We start from the raw sequence: 19,235 nt of genomic DNA, 5'->3' as shown, positions 1-19,235 counted from the left end.
CGATTTTCAAAACTGGAACTGGTTGATATCCTAGTTGAAAGTCTCAGCAAAGAAGCTAAGGAGTGACTAGAGCTTAAAATATTCCCTCTCCCTCAGAGGTGGTCCTTTAAAATCAAGATAGAGGCACTTCTCTGGAGCAACAGTGCAGATACTCTGTTCTATGGCTACATAAAGTCTTTAGGTTAGGTCTTCAGCTGCACCGGAGGTCAGTTGTCACAGCTGAAAGAGGGGTGCCACATAAGACAGTTTGATTTCCAGTGTAATTTAGAACCTCAAGTCTGCTCAAAGATCTGTCAGCATGTAAGGTCTCCCAGCAGTCATTATGATGGATTAGGAATGCTGGAGTTCAGCATGCTCTGACCTGCCCCTTCACCTCTCTGAACATGCACCCTGTGCCAAGAAGGATGAGGGAAGATGGCACTATGCTTGGGATGTCCTTATGCCAGTCCTTTTGCCCTGCTGAAATTAAGGACAAGATCTTGCCCCTTTGATTTTCAGAGCTATAACTTTCATCAGCATGAAATCCATACAAATAGAAAAAATAAACAAATTGAAAATATCGAAAAAACTAAAAAAAAAAAGCAAAGAAAAATCACATAACTAGAACAACAATCGTGAGGGTAACTAAGATTTGCTTTATCCTCCAGAAACAAACTGGTAAAAGTTGGCACCCATCTTTTTAATTAAGGAGTTTAAGGAATAGGAACCACATGGTGTGTTTCAAGGTGCATACTGACAGTTAAGGAGCTGAGGGACCAGTGGATAGGAGGTCAAAAGTTCTGAAAAACATTCAGATGTCTTTAATAGCCATAAACTGTTCCAAAATATACAGTAGCTAGTAGCAGACTGTATTATAAAGAAAAATCTGACCTGATATTCTTCTTTCAGTGCATTCAATTCACTTTCCATTCTGACATTTGATTGGGTCAGTCGCTGAAGCAGCTGCTGCATATGTTGTAGAGAACTGAGAGTAGCCTTATGAAAACAAATGAACTATGAACAAATGAACATATTAAATAATCTGTTTAGTTTGTGAAGTTTAAACATGAAGATTATAATGGAAGTTTTACAAATACTTTATATTTTTTATTAACACATATGTTCTTTCCTTAGTCAATAAATTACATAATTTACATTAATATCACTATTTCTTTTTTTAAACTATCAGTATCAGTTTTTGGGAGGGTGTTGATGGAAGACAGAAGACCAATTCAACTCCTCTGTGCACTTTTTCTGTGAAAGAATATAATAGTAATGTTCTTCTCAAGGTATTTTCTAGGTGAGCAGTTCTGTTACAGTTCTGTTACAGTTCCATCTGAACAAGACTTATTTAATTGTGCCAAATTCAATCTGCACTTCCCAGTTTTGAGTTCAGCAAATTTGGCAGAGTAATGTTATGGCAATATATCATAGAGGAAAACCCCAGAGGACACAGGCAACCATTTTCACCAATGGATGATCCTCAGCTAAAAACTTTTCTCCATCTTCTGAATGTAGACACTATTGGGCTGGAATTTACTCAAGTAATGGTGTATCATGACATAAACATCAAAATATTGTGATACAGTTCAGGTTCATCAGGCTTTGCAGCTAGAATCTGAACATTTTGGGGTATATTCTCCCATGATGCTACAATGATGGGCCCTCTAGAACTAAAAAACCTACGCATAACTTTTAAATTTTTCAATGAATTTATGTCCAGATTGTGAATACCTTACTAATAGTGGTGAGCAGTTACTCACACAAGTATTCCCGTTGACTTCAACAGGACTACTTTTAAGAGTAACTGCTCACCACTATATGGGGTTCACAGTGTGGCTCTCAGTGATTTAATATTCATAATGTTGAGGGACTAGTAGTTCCTCTTAAACTCCATGTAAATTTCCCCACACAGCTCTACTAATGCAAACTACAGTTCTGACATGCAATACCCCAGCTGCTCTTTGAGCTTGCATGGTTGCTTATTTGTGATGTAGATGTTCAAGCTTGTGAGCTATGGGACTCTCCCACTTAGCAGGGTCCTAGAGCCCATCCTCCAGCCCAAGCCCGAACGTCTATAGCAGTGATTCCCAAACTGTGGAACGTATACCAACAGTGGTGCACAAGTCACCTCCCAATGGTATGCATCCATCGATTAATTAAGATGCAGAACGTGGGCCCAGCTCCACCAATATCTCTGTGCTGCTGGGGGGCCAGCCACGGAGCCTCCAGTGGCGCTCCAGGGCCCAGGGCTGCCCGGTCATTCTGGCACCAGCCCCGGTCCCAAGCAGCGAGGCAGCTGCTGCCCTCTCCTGGCCCTGCCCCTTTCCCCCGCTCTTCTCCCATGTGAGCCCAGCAGCCTGGCCAGGAGCTGCTCCTGCCCCAAGCAGTGCGGTGGCTGCCCCCACCTCCCAAGATTTTACCAGGTATCCACCAAAAAGATATCCAACAACTTTGCTCTGTCAAGAAAGCACATCCCTCTCATTAAAGGCATACCAGAAATCTCAGATGGGGTAAGTTTATAATGCATTTATTAATATTTTGCAAGACTACAGCTTTTTATATAAAGAGCTATGCTATTGACACAATGTGTTTTAACAATACTTAGGTTTTAAGACAGTTTCATACATAGTCTGTTTATAAAAAATTGGTGGTGGTACTACAGGTGGTGGCATTTTATGTTGGTGGTGTGCAACATGGCAGAGTTTGGGAACCGCTGGTCTACACCACAGTTAAACAGCCCCTTACCCTGAGCCCCATGAGCCCGAGTCAGCTGCAGGTTTTCAATTGCAGTGTACACATACCCCTAGGAACCAGGATGAGACCACCAAATTAATTTCCTTTTGTGACGTAAAAAAGTTTTGAGCCCAGATCTCCTACATATGAAAGGCCAGTACACTAATCCACTACTTTACTTCTGAAGGGCTCCTGTTATCATACTGAGTCCTAGAGTCTTAAAATTTCTCCTGTCCTGCAGCGTGAGATTGGTTTTTTAGAAGAACTCATTGTTATTAAATGGAATGCACTCTGAATGGCAGGAAATGCTCTCCAGGACAGATGGAATTTAAAAACTGCAGGACTGTATCTTACTTCTGAAGGATGTCCTCATCCCAAGAAAAATAAGATCTGAAAGAGAGCCACTCAAATAACAGATTGATTAAAGTACAAATCTGGGATCAATGCACAGTGGAAGTTAAGAAGTCAATGGGAGTTACGCAAGCTACTCTGCATAGCTTGTGTAACTCCCATTGACTGCCACCGAATTTTAAGGTAAGTGTAGACCAGACCAGACCTTAGAGAATGTAGACTAATTAAAAAGACCACCGTATCGTCATGAAACACACAAAATGATAATTCTATTGACAAAGCCTGCTAGCTAACTTGGAAAGCAGATGTGAAGAAAATAAAAGCCACTTTACATGAAACATTATGTAAGACACATTTCTGAAGATCCCAAGATAGAGAGGATGACTTAAACAAGCAATAAATATGCAGAACATGCTTCTAAAGACTAATCCAGCAGCTACTAGTAAACGATTTGCACAGACGCAATATGTGACATAATTGATTTCGTGATAGAAAATATTCTTTAATCTATTTCAGTGTTGATGTAATTGAAAAAGAAACTCATACCAAACTATGTTAATTTATCTCTACTAAAGAGCTTTCAAATTTAAAGTTTTCTGGCTTCTTTCATATACTGTAGGTAGTCTCTTTTTGCAGGCAAAATCAGGTAACTAAATGTCTAATGCTATCATTTGTATTCACAAAATTAGAGACTGGGTTGAGGTCCAAAAGAAAATCAAATCCTATACTATAAAAGAAAATGGTATTTCTCGCTACTTGTAAATATAACAATACCTAGCTCTTATACAGAAATTTTCATCTATAGTTCTCAAAGCGCTTTACAAAGGAAGGTCAATATCATCATCTCCATTTTACAAATAGAGAAACTGAGGCACAGAGAAGTGACATGAATTACCCAAACTCACCCAGCAGGCAAGTGGAAGAGTCAAGAAAAGAACCCAGGGCTCCTGAGTCCAGTGCAGGGCTCTATCCATTATGCAACTCTGCCTCTCCACCTATTCCTAGCATATTTGCTATAACCTAGATAATGTTTAAAGGCTCATCCAATGCTCACTGGCCTCAGCTTTATGTATATGAACACACTAAAACAAGATTTCTAACACAAGTTCCTGGAGAAAATGTGAGGTAAAACTATATCTCTTCCTATGATCAAGAAACATTTCTCCTACTTTTGAATTTTGTTCCAAAACAAGCAAAAACTAAACAAGCAAAATGACAATTCAAAACATAGGTGGCAAAAAGCAAAAACTGAAAATATTTTAACATGCCATAACAACCTGGGCACCTTCAAACATAAGAATGGCCATATGGGGTCAGAGCAATGGTCCATCTAACCCTGTGTCAGTAGCCAGTGCCACAAGCTTCAGCAAGAGTGACTAGAATAGGGCAATTTATTGAGTGCTTCATCCTCTGTCACCTAGACCCAGCTTTTAGCAGTCAAAGATTTGGAAATACCCAGAGCATTGAGTTGCATTCATGACTATTTTGGCTAATTCTTGACCTATCCTTCATGAACTTAGCTAACTGGTTTTTTAAAACAGTTATACTTTCAGTCTTCACAACTTTCCTGTGGCAATGAGTCCCACAGGTTGACTGTGTGGTGTGTGAAGAAGTACTTCGTAATGTTTGTTTTAAACGTGCTACCTATTAATGTCATTGGGTGACTCCTGGTTCATGTGTTATATAAAAGGGTAAATAAAACTTTTTATTTACCGTATTTCCCCATGTATAAGACGCTCCCATGTATAAGACGCACCTTAATTTTGGGGCCCGAAATTTGAAAAAAAATGTATTACGGTACATCACCGGCAAAGCTTCGCAGGGGTGGGAGGAAGGGCCCATTCGGCGGCGGCGGCACGCGTACCACCCGGCCCTGGGGTAAGTACCACTGTATAAGACGCACCCAGTTTTTAGACCCCAAATTTTTCGAAAAAAGGTACATGGGGAAATACGGTACTTTCTCCATACCATTCATGATTTTCTAAATATCTATCATATCCCCCCTTAGTCATCTCTTTTCCAAGCTGAACAGTCCCAGTCTTTTTAATCTCTCCTCATAACCTTTTTTGTTGCCCTTCTTTGTACCTTTTCCAATTCTAATATATCTTTTCTGAGATGGGGCGACCAGAATTGCATGCAGTATTCCAGGTGGTGGCATACCATTGATTTATATAGTGTCATTATGATATTTTCTGTCTTATTATCTATCCCTTTATTAATGATTCCTAAAATTTCATTAGCTTTTCTGACTGCTACTGCACATTGAACAGATGTTTTCAGAGAACTATTCACAATGGCTCCAAGATCTCTTTCTTGAGTGGTAACTGCTAATTTAGACCCCATCATTTTGTATGCATCATTGGGATTATGTTTTCCAAGGTGTATTACTTTGCACTTATCAACATTGAATTTCATTTGCCATTTTGTTGTCCGGTCATCTAGTGAGATCCCTTTGTAACTCTTCACAGTCTGCTTTGGACCTAGCTTGAGTAGGTTAGTATCATCTGCAAACTTTGCCATCTCACTGTTTACCCCTTTTCTAGATCATTTATGAATATGTTGAACAGCACTGGTCCCAGTACAGATCCTTGAGGGAACCTGATATTTACTTCTAACCACTGTGAAAACTGACCATTGTTTCCTGTCTTTTAACCAGTTAATGATCTATGAGAGGATCTTCCCTCTTATCCATGACTGCTTATTTTCCTTAAGAATATTTGGTGAGGAACCTTGTAAAAGGCTTTCTGAAAGTCCAAGTACACTGTAACCACTGGATCACCCACATATTTGTTGATCCCCTCAAAGTGTTCTAATAGATTGGTGAGGCATGATTTCCCTCCACAAAAGCCATGTTGACTCTTCCCCAACATATCATGTTGAGCTATGTGTCTGGTAATTCTGTTCTTTACTATATTTTCAGCCAATTTGCCTGGTACTGAAGTTAGTCTTACTAGCTTTTAATTGCCAGGAACTGAAGCCTTTTTAAAAATCGGCTTCACATTAGCTATTCACCAGTCTACTAGTACAGAGGCTATTTTAAATGTTAGATTACATACCACAGTTAGTAGTTCTGCAATTTCATATCTGAGTTCCTTCAGAATTGTTTATCAATTTGTTCCAAAACCTCCTCTAATGACACTTCAATCTGGGACAGTTCCTCTGATTTGTCACCTAAAAAGAATGGCTCAGATGTGGGAATTTCTCTCACATCCTCTGCAGTGTAGACCAAAGGACAGAATTCATTTAAACTTCTCTGCAATGGCCTTGTCTTCCTTGAGTGATCCTTTAGCACCTTGATCATTCAATGATTCTACTGATTGTTTGGCAGGCTTCCTGCTTTTCATATACTTAGAAATTTTTTTGTGTCTTTTGCTAGTTGCTCTTCAAATTCCTTTTTGGACTGCCTCATTATAGTTTTGCTCTTGACTTGTCAGAGTTTATGCTCCTTCTATTTTTCTAAGTAGGATTTGACTTCCAATTTTTAAAGGATTTCTTTTTGTCTCTAATTGCCAGATTGAAAGCATCACTCCAGGGAAGCTTTTAGCACAACTTAGAGCTGTGCGAGTCATCAGGTTAAACTCCAATAAGCATCCATTACCTGCTTTTTCTAGTTTTACTGGCAAGCATTCTTCAAAAGTAAAGTAAAAATACGGTCTTCTGAGATTGTAATAGTGTACTGCTAGATCACCCTTCAATGGGTGCTCAAAGGTTAATGTGGTCAGTATTCTATTCCTTCCCATCCCTGAGAACAAGTACATCACTTCTTTGATATTCTTTCAATGTCCTATGGAGCGCAACCTAAGAGAAGATCAGCCTTTTACTAGATATCCTGCAAAGCAATGCAGTACACTGGTATAACAGTGAATATGTGTTTGAATATCTTATTCGGATGCTTGATTCATCATCCCAATTTAACTGGATGGACTACCAGTGAAATGGAAATAATTTGTTGGGTACCAGTGTGCAGAAAGAGGGATCAGCTATTCTACTATCCTTATTGCGTATCTTTATTGATTACATATGTAGAAGGTTATTTTCATTGGCATTTCAGGTTTCTCTTCCCTGAAATTCAAATAAATAAATGAAGACTTGGAAATATAATATGGAAAACAAAATTAATGAAATAATTTATTTGTCCTGTTAATTGATTTGATATAAAGACAATACTAAGATCCTGTTGTTATTATTGATATTAATATTAAATTACTTCTGAAAAGCAAAACACTGAACATAGTTCATTTTAATAGTTTAGCACATATTTCTTTAAAAATCCCAAATGTTGTTTATCTCAAGTATTATTAATAAACTTAAACAGCAAAATTGCATTAACCACTCACCTGTTTTTCTTCTTTAATGTGCTCATTTTCTTCACTGAGCTTTTTATTAATATCTGTCTCCTTAACAAAAAATAGAATGAACACCAAGTTATGTGCAAAAATATTATACAACAATCTTTAATATTAAACAATAATACTTTTGCTTTAATAATATTACATTAAACTGATTTTTCATCCTTATCTAGAAGCTATTTAATTAAATTCATTGCTTGAAAGAAATTGGATCTGATCAATAATAAAATAATACCTTGTATTTATAATGTATTTAGTTTCTTAGCAAATGTAGTATTTGAAATCAAATAATTGTCACAAAACATATTCAGTTCTCAAAAAGGTATAGCAATTTGCATGCAGCACTTGGAAATCATTACAACTCTGTTTTATAAATGAGCAATAGGAAACATTAACCAACAAATGATAATAGCTTCTTCAATACCATTCTGATTTTTTGTTGTAGTTCTTGTAACTGCTGTTCCTTTGCTGTAAGATTGATGTTTTCTTCTCCCACCCTGTACTGACATGTGACCTTGGACCTTATCAAGTCTGTAGTTACTTTCTTCAGTTCCTTAACACAGGAAACATGCATAAATAGTTCATCCAGTATCAGCATAGCAACTCAAAAAAGACGAATCTTTATACTACCCTGACTCGTGACCTTTCTTTAAAAAGAAGTATGGAAACATCAAAATAAATGAAATTAAGTAATATATATTAAATTAATAATAATGATTGTTTATATTTTAACTGTCAGAGTGACTTGATTCTTTTTTTTTTACACTGCCAGGAGGGGTTGTATAAATATTGCTACTGCCTTTCCCTATTAGAAAAGTTCTAGAAGTACTAGAATTACATTATAGGTGATATTAGTAGGGAACTCCTATGCTGAACCATACAAGAGGAGTAAAGTACCCATCAGTACACCAATGACAAGTATTCCTGGGAAACAGCAGAAAAGAAGGAAGAGCAGTGGATATCTGGCAAAAACAGGAACCAAAAATAAATTTTGGGGATCTTTGTTTTCTCTGTAACATTATTTTAATCTCAAGAGAACACTAAATTAATTTAATATTAGAAACATTTACAACATGATTTTCCATTTAAAATATGCCTTTGATTTTATAGCTTTTATAATCTTTTAAATATCCTGCACTTTTTTTTTTACATTGTCTGTTTTCTAACTAGTTTATCCAAAGCTGCTTGTGCAGCAAATAAACAGCAAATGCTTTGATCTCATTAAATTACAACTTATAGTTCCTGGACTCATAAATATTGTGCCCTTTTCTCCCCCACCCCTCCCTTTCTGGTACAAGGTAGTCTGTTTAATATCGCTCTCTCCTTGAGCACTCTGACATTTACTCAGACAAATAGCAGAGGTTATGAATGCTGTTCACAGATAGTATCAAGAATTCTTCATGATGCCATAGTTGTGAACCAAGCATTCAGAATAGTAATAGTTTTATCTAGCAACTATGTTTGGTCTGTTTAACTTTTCTCTACAAAACTGGAATTCCATCTTATCACGGAACAATGGTTTAACTGTTCTGGACAAAATCATATACCAGTGCAAAAGAAAAATGAAGATTATCTTGCATCTGAAATTCATGAATATAGAGTTATATGAAAGAATACGACTATAGCTACTAGTTTCAATTAATTCATTTTTGATAATTTATTTTTAATACTCTATAGTCATAAGTGAATTTACAGTGATCTAGTATGGACAAAGTATAATTGTTTAATTAATTTGAAAACTGTAAAGAGAATAGTATTACTTTAGAAATGTGATATTCTGTAATCTGAAAATCCAATTAGGAAGTTTCATACAAAAATTATATAATATGTTCATTTTTACTGAAAGGGTATATACAGCAAGCAACAAAGCATATTTCCAAAATTTAATGTAAGAGAGGGTGAGAAACTTTGTGGAAGTGAGTACTATGCCAATTTTTTGAATGCACTGTCTTCATTTATGGTGTATTGGAGACAGTTGTTAGATTCTGTGTACTATGAAGTCCATTGGACAAGCAAGTGCAAATACCGTCTATGGCTCTGATACTGTATGCTTTCTAAAACTAGATTTACGGCCATGCCCAAGAAAAATCCTACAGAGTAGTCAGTCTAGTCCTTGCTTCTTATCTTGTACTGTAAAAAATTCTATTATGTAAATTTATATTGCAGCTATGGAGGTTAGGCAGAGGAGTGGGAGGTCTAACTGAGGAAGATGTATACTCATGTATATTTTGTACCAATAGCTAGCCGCAGATCTGGTAATCTATCTGCCCATCTGGATACAGAAAATAATAAAAATCAGATCTAGACAAACCCACTCACCAATGGCAAGTGGAGAACTTTTCTCTGGTGAGTGCAGAGGCCTAGGCCATCACTTTATGAAGAATTTAAAGTTTTAAAATAAAAAAATTAAATTTCTAGCCTTTATGGCTGCAAAGGTAACATGCCAAATATGAATCAAATGTAAACAGATGCAGTGTTTTCATCCAAACAATCAGTTTGTAAGCACCTAGAGGATAATAAGATTGTAAGAAATAGCCAGCGTGGGTTTGTCAAGAACGTATCATACCCAAACCAACCTAATTTCCTTTTCTGACAGGGTGGGGAGCAGAAGATGTGATATATCTTGATTTTCTAAGGCTTTTCACATAGTCCCACATAACACTCTCATGAGCAAACCAGGGAAATGTAGTCTAGATGAAATTACCATAAGGTATATACACAATTGGTTGAAAGACCATATTTAAAGAGTAGTTATCAAAGATTTACTGTCAAATGGGACGGTATATCTAGTGGGGTCCTGCAAGGGTCAGTCCTGGGTCTGGTACTATTCAATATTTTCATTAATGACTAGGATAATGGAGTGCAGAGTATGTTTATAAAAAGCTGGAAGAGGTTGCAAGCACTTTGGAAACCAGGATTAACATTCAAAATAACCTTGACAAATTGGAGAATTGGTATGAAGTCAACAAGATGAAATTCAATACAGACAAGTGCAGAGTACTACACTTAAACTGCACAACTGCAAAATGGGAAATAACTGGCTAGGTGGTAGTACTGGTGAAAAGGATCTGGGCATTATAGCGGTTCACAAATTGAGTGAGAGTCAGCAACGTCATGCAGTTGTGAAAAAGGCTAATATTCTGGGATGTACAACCAGAAGTGTCATATGTCAGACAAGGGTGGTAATTGTCCTGCTCTACTCATTACTGCTGAGGCCTCAGCTGAAGTACTGTGTCCAGTTCTGGGTGCCACACTTTAAGAAAGCTGTGAATAAAATTGAAGATAGTCCAGAGGACAGTAACAAAAATGATAAGTTTAAAAAAACTGACCTATGAAGAAAGGTTAAAAAGCCTGGGTATATTTAGTCTTGAGAAAAGAAGACTGAGGGGGAACCTGATGATAGTCTTCAAATATATTAACGACTGTTATAAAGAGGGCAACAATCAATTGTTTTCCATGTCTATTGAAGGTAGGACAAAAAGTAAGGGCTTAATCTGCAGTAAGGAAGATTTAGGTTAGATATTAGGAAAAAATTTCTAACTATAAGGATAGTTAAGTAAGGTTTCCAAGGGAGGTTGTGGAATCATCATTAAAAGCTTTTAAGCACAGGATGGACAAACACCTGTCAGGGGTGGTTCTAGGTTTACTTGGTGCTACTTCAGCACAATGGGCTAGACTTAACATCTTGAGGTCCCTTCCAGCCCTACATTTCTATGATTCCTAAGTTTATTGTATCTGAGCTCCAGCATTTCTGCTTCTTCCTCTAGCTTTCTTAGAGCTTTTTACTTAGAGCTTTTTACTTAGAGCTTTTGCTGTGTGGGAAAGCTAGGAGATGCAGCTGAGGTACTGGACCTGTTCACTTTGAACTGGCTGGTGGCCCTCTCCCCAGTCTTTTGTATTGTCTTCTCTCTGGTAGATTTAGTAGATTGGGTAGATTTACTGGCCAGTAGCTTCTCTGGTAAATTTCTCAAGCCTTGCTCAGTATAATTTTAAAGGATTTATTCCTCTCAGCTATTATCTTTGGCTTGGTCTACACTTACCTCGGCAATTTGGCGGCAGTTGACAGGAGTTACGTAAAGTACGCAAAGAACTTGCATAACTCCCATCAACTTCTATGCTTCTCTTCTGCACACTGTCTTCACTGCACTGCGCTGACGGGAACCGCGTTCCTGTCGACGCAGCACTAAGACACTTGAGGAGGTGGTTTTAGTACATCGACTTCTGGATCGACTGAGCGGGTCTTCACTGACCACTCAGTCGATCCAGATAAGTCGATCTGACGGCAGCAACTTTGCCGCCATCAGTGTAGACGTAGCCTTTGTCTAAATCAGTGTTTCTCAATTATATTTCTCCGTGGCACCCTTGCACGGCCACGCCATACCCTCCGCCGACTAGTCCAGGAAATCTTCCCCTTTTCGGCAGCGCGGTGTAGGCTGGTTTCGGCGGCACGCTCTCTACGCTGTTTTCCGCGGCGCCATCAGCTGTTCGGCAGCGCCATCAGCTTTTCGGCAGCACGCTCATGGCTTTTCGGCGGTGCCATCAGCTGTTTGGTGGCGCGTGATTTCTGTTAATTTCAGCAGCGCGGTTCCCCTTTTTCGTAGAACCCTTCAAGTCTGGGGTTCGGCAGAACACTATTTGAGAAACACTGGTCTAGATAAATAATCATTACCAAATGTTGGAAAGAAACCTGCCAAACATAATAGCTAAAACTAAATAACCTAAAATACAAAACATTGAGAATGAAACCTATGCCACAGGCCTGTGAAGACAAATTGACAAATCTGCAATTGAAAGGAGTCCAGGTCAGGGACTAGAATTAGTTATTTTAAGAGGTACAGAACATCCCAAGGCCAGTTCTAGAAATTTTGGTAATCGATCTGAAACATATCCACTCTACCTAAAAAACAATTAGATTCACTTTGCTTGGGGCAGATACATCTGTGCCAATCTAACTCAGGAGCTACCACAATTGTATATTGGAGAGCTCCAGTCTAATGTCCTGGATCTATATGTGCCATCCCCTTAATCTTGAAGGTGTAAGAGAGGGTTACTCACCCTGTGCAGTAACTGAGGTTCTTCGTGATGTGTGTCCTAATGGGTGCTCCACTTTAGGTGTGTTTACATTCCTGTGCCTAGGATCAGAGATTTTCGGTAGCAGTGCCTGTTTGGGCTGCACCTACGCTCCCCCCATCTCAAATCAGTTCAGTGGCTATATAGGATTATGCAGCCAAACTGCCCTCAGTTCTGTCTCTGCCACAGAGCTTGTTTAAAAACTCCCAAGTAGAGGGTTGTGGAGCACCCATAGGGAAACACATCTCGAAGAACCTCAGTAACTGCACAGGCTGAGTAAACTTTCTCTTCTTCAAGTGCAGTCTCTATGGTTGTCCTTTTAGGTGACTGTAGTGCAGTGACCCTTATCAGAAGGATGGGGCTCTCTGAGTTGGATTTGTTGTTGATGATAAAACAGTCCACTCCAAAAGCACATCTGTTGAGTCCTGAGTGATTGCATCATTTTCTGTCAATGTGCAAGCAGACGCCCAGGTTGCTGCTCTACAAATGTCCGATCGGTACATTGTTCGAGAAAGCTACAGAGGTGGACAGCGATCTTCTGGAGTGCATCTGAGTTCCCGGTGAGGGTTGCAGGTCATGTTGATGATAGCAAAGCATAATACATTCAGAAATCCATTTTGAACATCTTTATTTAGATATGGCTGATCCTTTTGATCTCTCCACAATTGAAAGGAATAGTCTTGGTGACTTCCTGAAGGGTTTGGTTCTTTTGAGATAGAAGGCTAGCACCCTTCTAATGTCTAGTATATGGAACATTGCCTCTCTTTTATTCCCATGCAGTTTGGGGAAGAAGAACAGAAGATTAATAGGTTGATTCAGGTGGAAGGATGAAGATATTTTAGGTAGGAACTTTGGATGTGGTCTTACAGTGACTTTATCTTGAAGAAGACTGTAAAGGGTGGGGAATGCCATGACAACCCCTGTTTTCCCCAGTCTTCTAGAAGATGTGATGGCAATGAGAAGGGCAGTCTTCACAGAGAGATGTATGAATAAGCAGGTTGCCATGGGTTCAAATGGGGGACCAGTGAGGCATTTTAGTATTAAGTTAAGGTCCCAAGGTGGTATGGGATGTCAAATTTCAGAATAAAGGTTTAAAATATCTCTGAGAAACCTTTCTGTTGTAGGATGGGTGGACACTGAGTGTCTGTTGATCTTGTGGTGTAAGACCATCATAGTCACAAGATGTATTCTCAGTGAGCTTGAGGATACTCCTGATTTTTTTCGTTCTAGGATATAGTCCAGCACCAGTGACATGGAAGAGGATGTAGCCATAATGTGTCTCCTGTCACACCAGATCTGGAATCTCCAACATTTGTGCAGGTAAGTATAATGCAAGGTTGTTTTTCTGCTACTTAATAGTATCTCTTTTACATCTTCTGAATGGGTCATTTAGACACTCTGGAACCAGCAAGGAGACATGCTTTCAGGTGGATAACTTCTAGATTCGGGTGGTAAATCTGGCCTGCATTTTGTGAGACAAGGTGTGGAACAGGGTGAAGGATGGTTGGGGGGCATACTGTCATCCATAAAATGTAAGGAAACCACATCTGTGTGGGCCATGTTGGGGCTATCACAATGATCATGGCTTTTTAGTCCTTTATTTTGTATATTGCCTTTGGTATTAATGGGATTGGAGGTAAGGTGTATAGAAGGTATACGTTCCATTTGAGAAGGCATCCCCAGAAACCAAATGACCCAGTCCTGCTCTTCAACAGAATTGCAGGCACTTGTCATTCCTGGTCGTGGAAAAAAGGTCTGCGCCTGGGAATCCTCAATGTCTGAATATTTTGTATAGGATCACGGTGTCTATCTCCCACTTGTGTTCCTGTGAGAATTTCCTGTTGAGCATGCCTGCCCTGGTGTTTTGAATCTCTGGCAGGAACATAGCTGAGATGTCAATTCTGTGGTGAATGCACCAATTACAAAATTTCAATGCTTCGGTGCATGTTACTCCTTGCTATGTAAAATGTGCAAGCGATATCTGTCATTATTCTTATGGTCTTGTTTTTGACTAGCAGCAAAAAGTGTGAGCATGCGTTCCTGCCTGCTCTTAGATCCAATAGATTGATGTGTAATGTCGACTCTGAAGGGGACTACTTGCCTTGTGCTCTGTAGTTCTGCAGGTGGGCTCCCCATCTCAACAGAGATGCATCTGTTGTCAGTATCATCAGTTGTCAGTAACGGTGGCATTTGGGAGAAAGGAACTCCAGCACACATATTATGTGGTTTTGTCTAACAGTTGAGTGAGCTCTTGACCGTGAATGGCATTGAGAGACATTTGTTCAATTAGTGCCTGTGTAGGAGATATGCTGTTCTTAGCCAACCCTGAAGGCAGCACATATGTAGTCTGGCATGTTTTACAACAAAGGTGGCCATTGCCATATGTCCTAGTGGTTGTAAGCATGTTCTTGCTGACATCTGCATACTGGTTTGAACTGTGGAGATCAAAATGACAAAACAATGTGTTGGTAAGGAGGCTCTGGCCACTGCATCAAGGTAGGCACCTATGAATTCTAGATTTTGTACCGTTGCCAATGTTAATTCTGAGTGTTTATTTGTTCTAGCCTTAAGAAGAGGTTAATAGTTTCTTATGTAGCCTGTAATGTATCATCTCAAGAGGGGGCTTTGAGAAGACAATCATCCAAGTATGGGAATATCATAATTCCTTTTTTCCAGAGGTACACTGCTACCATCGCAAGAACATTGGAGAACAAGGAAAGGCCAAATAGAAGTACTTTGTATTGATGGTGATCCTGCCCCAAAACAAGCAACATTTTTGTTGAAAATTCTGACTAGTTTTTTGTTGAAATTCAAAATTTTGATGAATTCTCTAAAATTGTCTTGAAACATAACAAATTATCAAGGAAACAGCCTCTTAAAGGTTTGAATAAAAACCATCAAACACTGTAGTAGTTTACTCAGGTTTTTTTGGGACGGTGTTTAGGGATGGTGTTTTTGAAAAAGTAACAAAAGAACTCATGCATGAATTTCAATATATTTTTTCTCAGAACAGAAGTTCCTTCTTTCCACAGCTTTGACATACCACATTATATGACTAGTGTGAATTTTCCAAATCCTGCTTATTTAGGAACTCAGCTGAATCTCATTAAATTATTTTATGCTGTTTTTACTTGTAAAATTGTTTTAAAAAATGGGTCAACACCCTGTCTTTATTGTGGCATAAGGCACTTCTATTACTATGTACAAGAATAACAAAAGAATAACAAAAGAACTCATGCATGAATTTCAATATATTTTTTCTCAGAACAGAAGTTCCTTCTTTCCACAGCTTTGACATACCACATTATATGACTAGTGTGAATTTTCCAAATCCTGCTTATTTAGGAACTCAGCTGAATCTCATTAAATTATTTTATGCTGTTTTTACTTGTAAAATTGTTTTAAAAAATGGGTCAACACCCTGTCTTTATTGTGGCATAAGGCACTTCTATTACTATGTACAAGAATAACAAAAGGCAGTGAATTAACTCACCATGTAGTTCTCCAGACAGTGTTTAAAGTGGAAGAAGCACTTGAAGAGTCCAATTAGACATTTACAAGAAAGACAAGATACTTTATAAAAACATTTCCTGGTAGTCAAAGGAGGAAAAGAGACTCTTTTTTTACTTCTAAAATTTTCTTTTAATTTGTACCCTTAAACCTCAAGAATAAATTCTGGAGGAAAAAAAAAATCTCAGTGAAAGATTTTGTTGCTGAATCAGGTATCCTACCCCATCAGCTTCCACTACAGTATGTGTATCATGCACATCTCTGTCATTTCACAATTTTGAATATGAAAAGTACAATTTTCTTGTCCTTACATACTAAAAAGTCAAAATAATTATATTCATAAAATTGTTCTTGTTTATCATTTAACCAAAATAACTAATCCAATTTACTATTATGTTCACACATTTCTGGTATTTTGAGATTTATCATGAAGCCTAAATCTGGATATAGTGCAGGATCAGTTCCAGTCTCTGCCTTTCAGTTATGCAAAAGCCACTTTTTGTGGACTCCATACTATTTTTGATCCAGCATGCAAATGTGAACTATTCTACACAGACTATAATTAATTTCTCCAAGTTTAAGACTTCTGTGATTGAAGTGCACCATATGGTTATATTTGTTCTACAGAGGAAAGTTGTTTACCTGTAACACACTATTGAGATCCCCCATTTTATTTTTGTTTTTCAAAACCATTTACTTTTGGGGGAGTGGATTTTTGGTGTAATGCTATTATCATTTAAATAATGTATTTGGACCAAAGAAGCCTTTTCTAAATGCTGTAAAACCTTGTCATTATTTACATATCCTTTTGAGTAATTTCACAGTGTTATATTTTATTGTTAAGTTTCTCAGTATGTTTTTAATGATGACAGGGCTCTGTGATCTCTTGAATCAAACAGTCTTTTTGGAACTTGGTGTTTTTGATACTCCAGTTGTGCCTTATTATATTCTAGTAGGCAACTAAAAGTAAATCTAGATTTAATTAGTGATTTATCTTTGTTGTTAAAACTATAAGTATAAAATAAATGTCTGCAATAGGTAACGAGCTTGAGATGGCAAGAAACAAATAGATGAAAAAGGGTCTTAATCAATTAAACTGTCTGTATCTCAAGATATAATTGATTTCTGAACCAGGTTTTTAAAGGCATCATACCCCAATGAACCTTAACAATGAGAACCTGTGTGTTCTATTAAAAACTGAAAAACAATACTAGGTGCAGGTAGAATTTTAAAGTATTGCTGTACTCATCAACCTCACTTTTCAGAAATGCAAAGCCAAAGTGAGTAAATGTTCAATTCTAATCAGTTTAAAATAAACTATAATGGTAACTGAGTCCTCTCCCCCTCACTGACTAATTTTACTTATTGCAAGTAGTAGTCTCAGGACTCCTGAACAGGTAGTTTCATGTAGCAGTAGCAGGGAGCAGGGCCACAGAGTCACCTGTCCGAAGATATCAAAGCAACAACAACCCAAAGGAGACTACGAATGGAGCAGTGCACTGGTTCTCTTCCAAGCTTTTTGGGAGCCTAGTAACCAAGGGGAAAACATTTTTGGAGCTCTCCTCAAATAAATGGAAGTGGGGAGGAGGAGGCAAGAACAAGGTGAATTTATGGACAGAGAATGAAATTATGTGACCACAGCAGGGGTTGCCTTTGCTTTTCTCCTGTTACCCTTTAACTGGCTGCTACAAGGGAAAAGAGAACCGCCCCTCCCCACGTGCCTATGGACTCTGTTAGCCTGCCTCATTCACCTGTTTAAGGGAGAGGGCAAATCCAAAGAGATGTCTGGCAACTACTATAGTTCTGCATGTGTGAGAGATAGGAGGGAGCTCAGTGGTGGGGTAGCTTCACTACTCAAACCCCTCCTGCTCCCCACTCGCCATGGGTACTCTTGTCCCAAAGCTCTCCATTTATTTTGGTGACGCTGCAATGATTTTTTTTCTCAGACTACCAGACTTCTTCTGTAGGCATAGGTGCTCTTTTGCCCATCCCCATACTCTATCTCAATGGTTTTCAACCTGTGGTCCATGGACCTGGGGATTTGCAGACTATGTCTAAGATTTCCAAAGGGGTCTGCATCTCCATTTGAAATTTTTTAGGGTCCACAAAAGAAAAAAGGTAGAAAACCACTGTTCTATCTCCTGGCTACTGTGAAAAGTGCCACTTATTGCTTCTCTATCTGGGATGGAAAAGGCAATGGCAACAGAGCAAAGGAGGAAGCCATACTGCCAGTTATTGGCAATGAAGAAATTGGGATGAATGAAGGTCAATGACAATTCCTATGTTCCAGTAACTCCTCAGAGCTGCCCAATATTTGATGAGCTTTCCTCCACATATTTTTACATGGGAAGGAGAGCATATAACAACAACATAATACCTACCCTCTTATATAGTGCTTTTCATCCCCAGATCTCAAAGCACTTTACAAAGGAGGTCGGTAGCATTATCCCCATTTTACAGATGGGGAAACTAAGGCACAGAGAGGGAAATGACTGCCCAAGGTGACCCAGCAAAGCAGTGGCAGAGCTAGGAACTGAACCCAGGAATCCTGAGATCCAGTTGTAACATGAAGCCATTATGAAGAATAGTGCTACAATTTGTATGTTATTATTATTACTACTGCAGTAGCTCCTCGAGGCCTCAACCAAGCCCAACTAATCATCTGGAAAAAACATATTGTACTTACCTCCTTTAGATTATCTATTTCAGACTCTTGTCTTTTATTCACTGATGTCAGTTTCTTATTAAGTTGTAATGCTTCCAGCACTTCAATGAAAAAAAAAATTTAAATACATCTTCAAAATATGCCTTTAAATTAATACTTCATATAGTTATATAAACTGTAATATATACATAATAACATCATTAATGAACTCTGTGGAAAAGGAGATAATGTTACAAAAGTGTCTTAGTTATTTAGTTTTACTATAGTAGTGCTTAAAAGACTCAGTCAGGCAGACCCATTTGTACTAATCACTATACAGCTCAAACATTTGGGTTTTTACAAAGGGGTAGAATTTTTGTAAGAAAAGTGTATTATTATCGTGGATATTAGTTAATTAATTTTCAATCTTAACATTTTAAACAATGATATTGTTTGTGCTTTTCTGTTATTTTTAATTATCATCAAAATTTAAATCAAGTTATCTACAAGGTGGGGAGACAGGCTCCACAGAACTTATGAGACCCATCAAAATGAGGCTTCCCTTCCACAGAATTCAGCAAGTCCATAGGATCTAT

General features: G+C 38.2%; 1 protein-coding gene across 1 annotated transcript in view; it reads right to left on the bottom strand.

Moving 5' to 3' along the window:
• CCDC73 (coiled-coil domain containing 73) overlaps positions 1–19,235 on the bottom strand; it is a 140,685-nt gene that overhangs the window by 48,157 nt on the left and 73,293 nt on the right. Inside the window, exons 9-12 of the mRNA XM_067532112.1 lie at positions 18,682–18,761; positions 7,840–7,968; positions 7,404–7,463; positions 871–975 (exon numbers count right to left, since the gene is read on the bottom strand). Of these exons, the coding sequence (XP_067388213.1) occupies positions 871–975; positions 7,404–7,463; positions 7,840–7,968; positions 18,682–18,761 (374 nt within the window). The remainder of the gene's footprint in view (positions 1–870; positions 976–7,403; positions 7,464–7,839; positions 7,969–18,681; positions 18,762–19,235) is intronic.

Source organism: Emydura macquarii, unplaced genomic scaffold (genome assembly GCF_026122565.2).
Source record: "Emydura macquarii macquarii isolate MOO-44397 ecotype Brisbane River unplaced genomic scaffold, CSIRO-AGI_Emac_v2 contig_3240, whole genome shotgun sequence".
In the NCBI taxonomy this organism is placed as follows: domain Eukaryota; kingdom Metazoa; phylum Chordata; order Testudines; family Chelidae; genus Emydura; species Emydura macquarii.
This window is presented reverse-complemented; position numbering and strand designations above follow the sequence as displayed.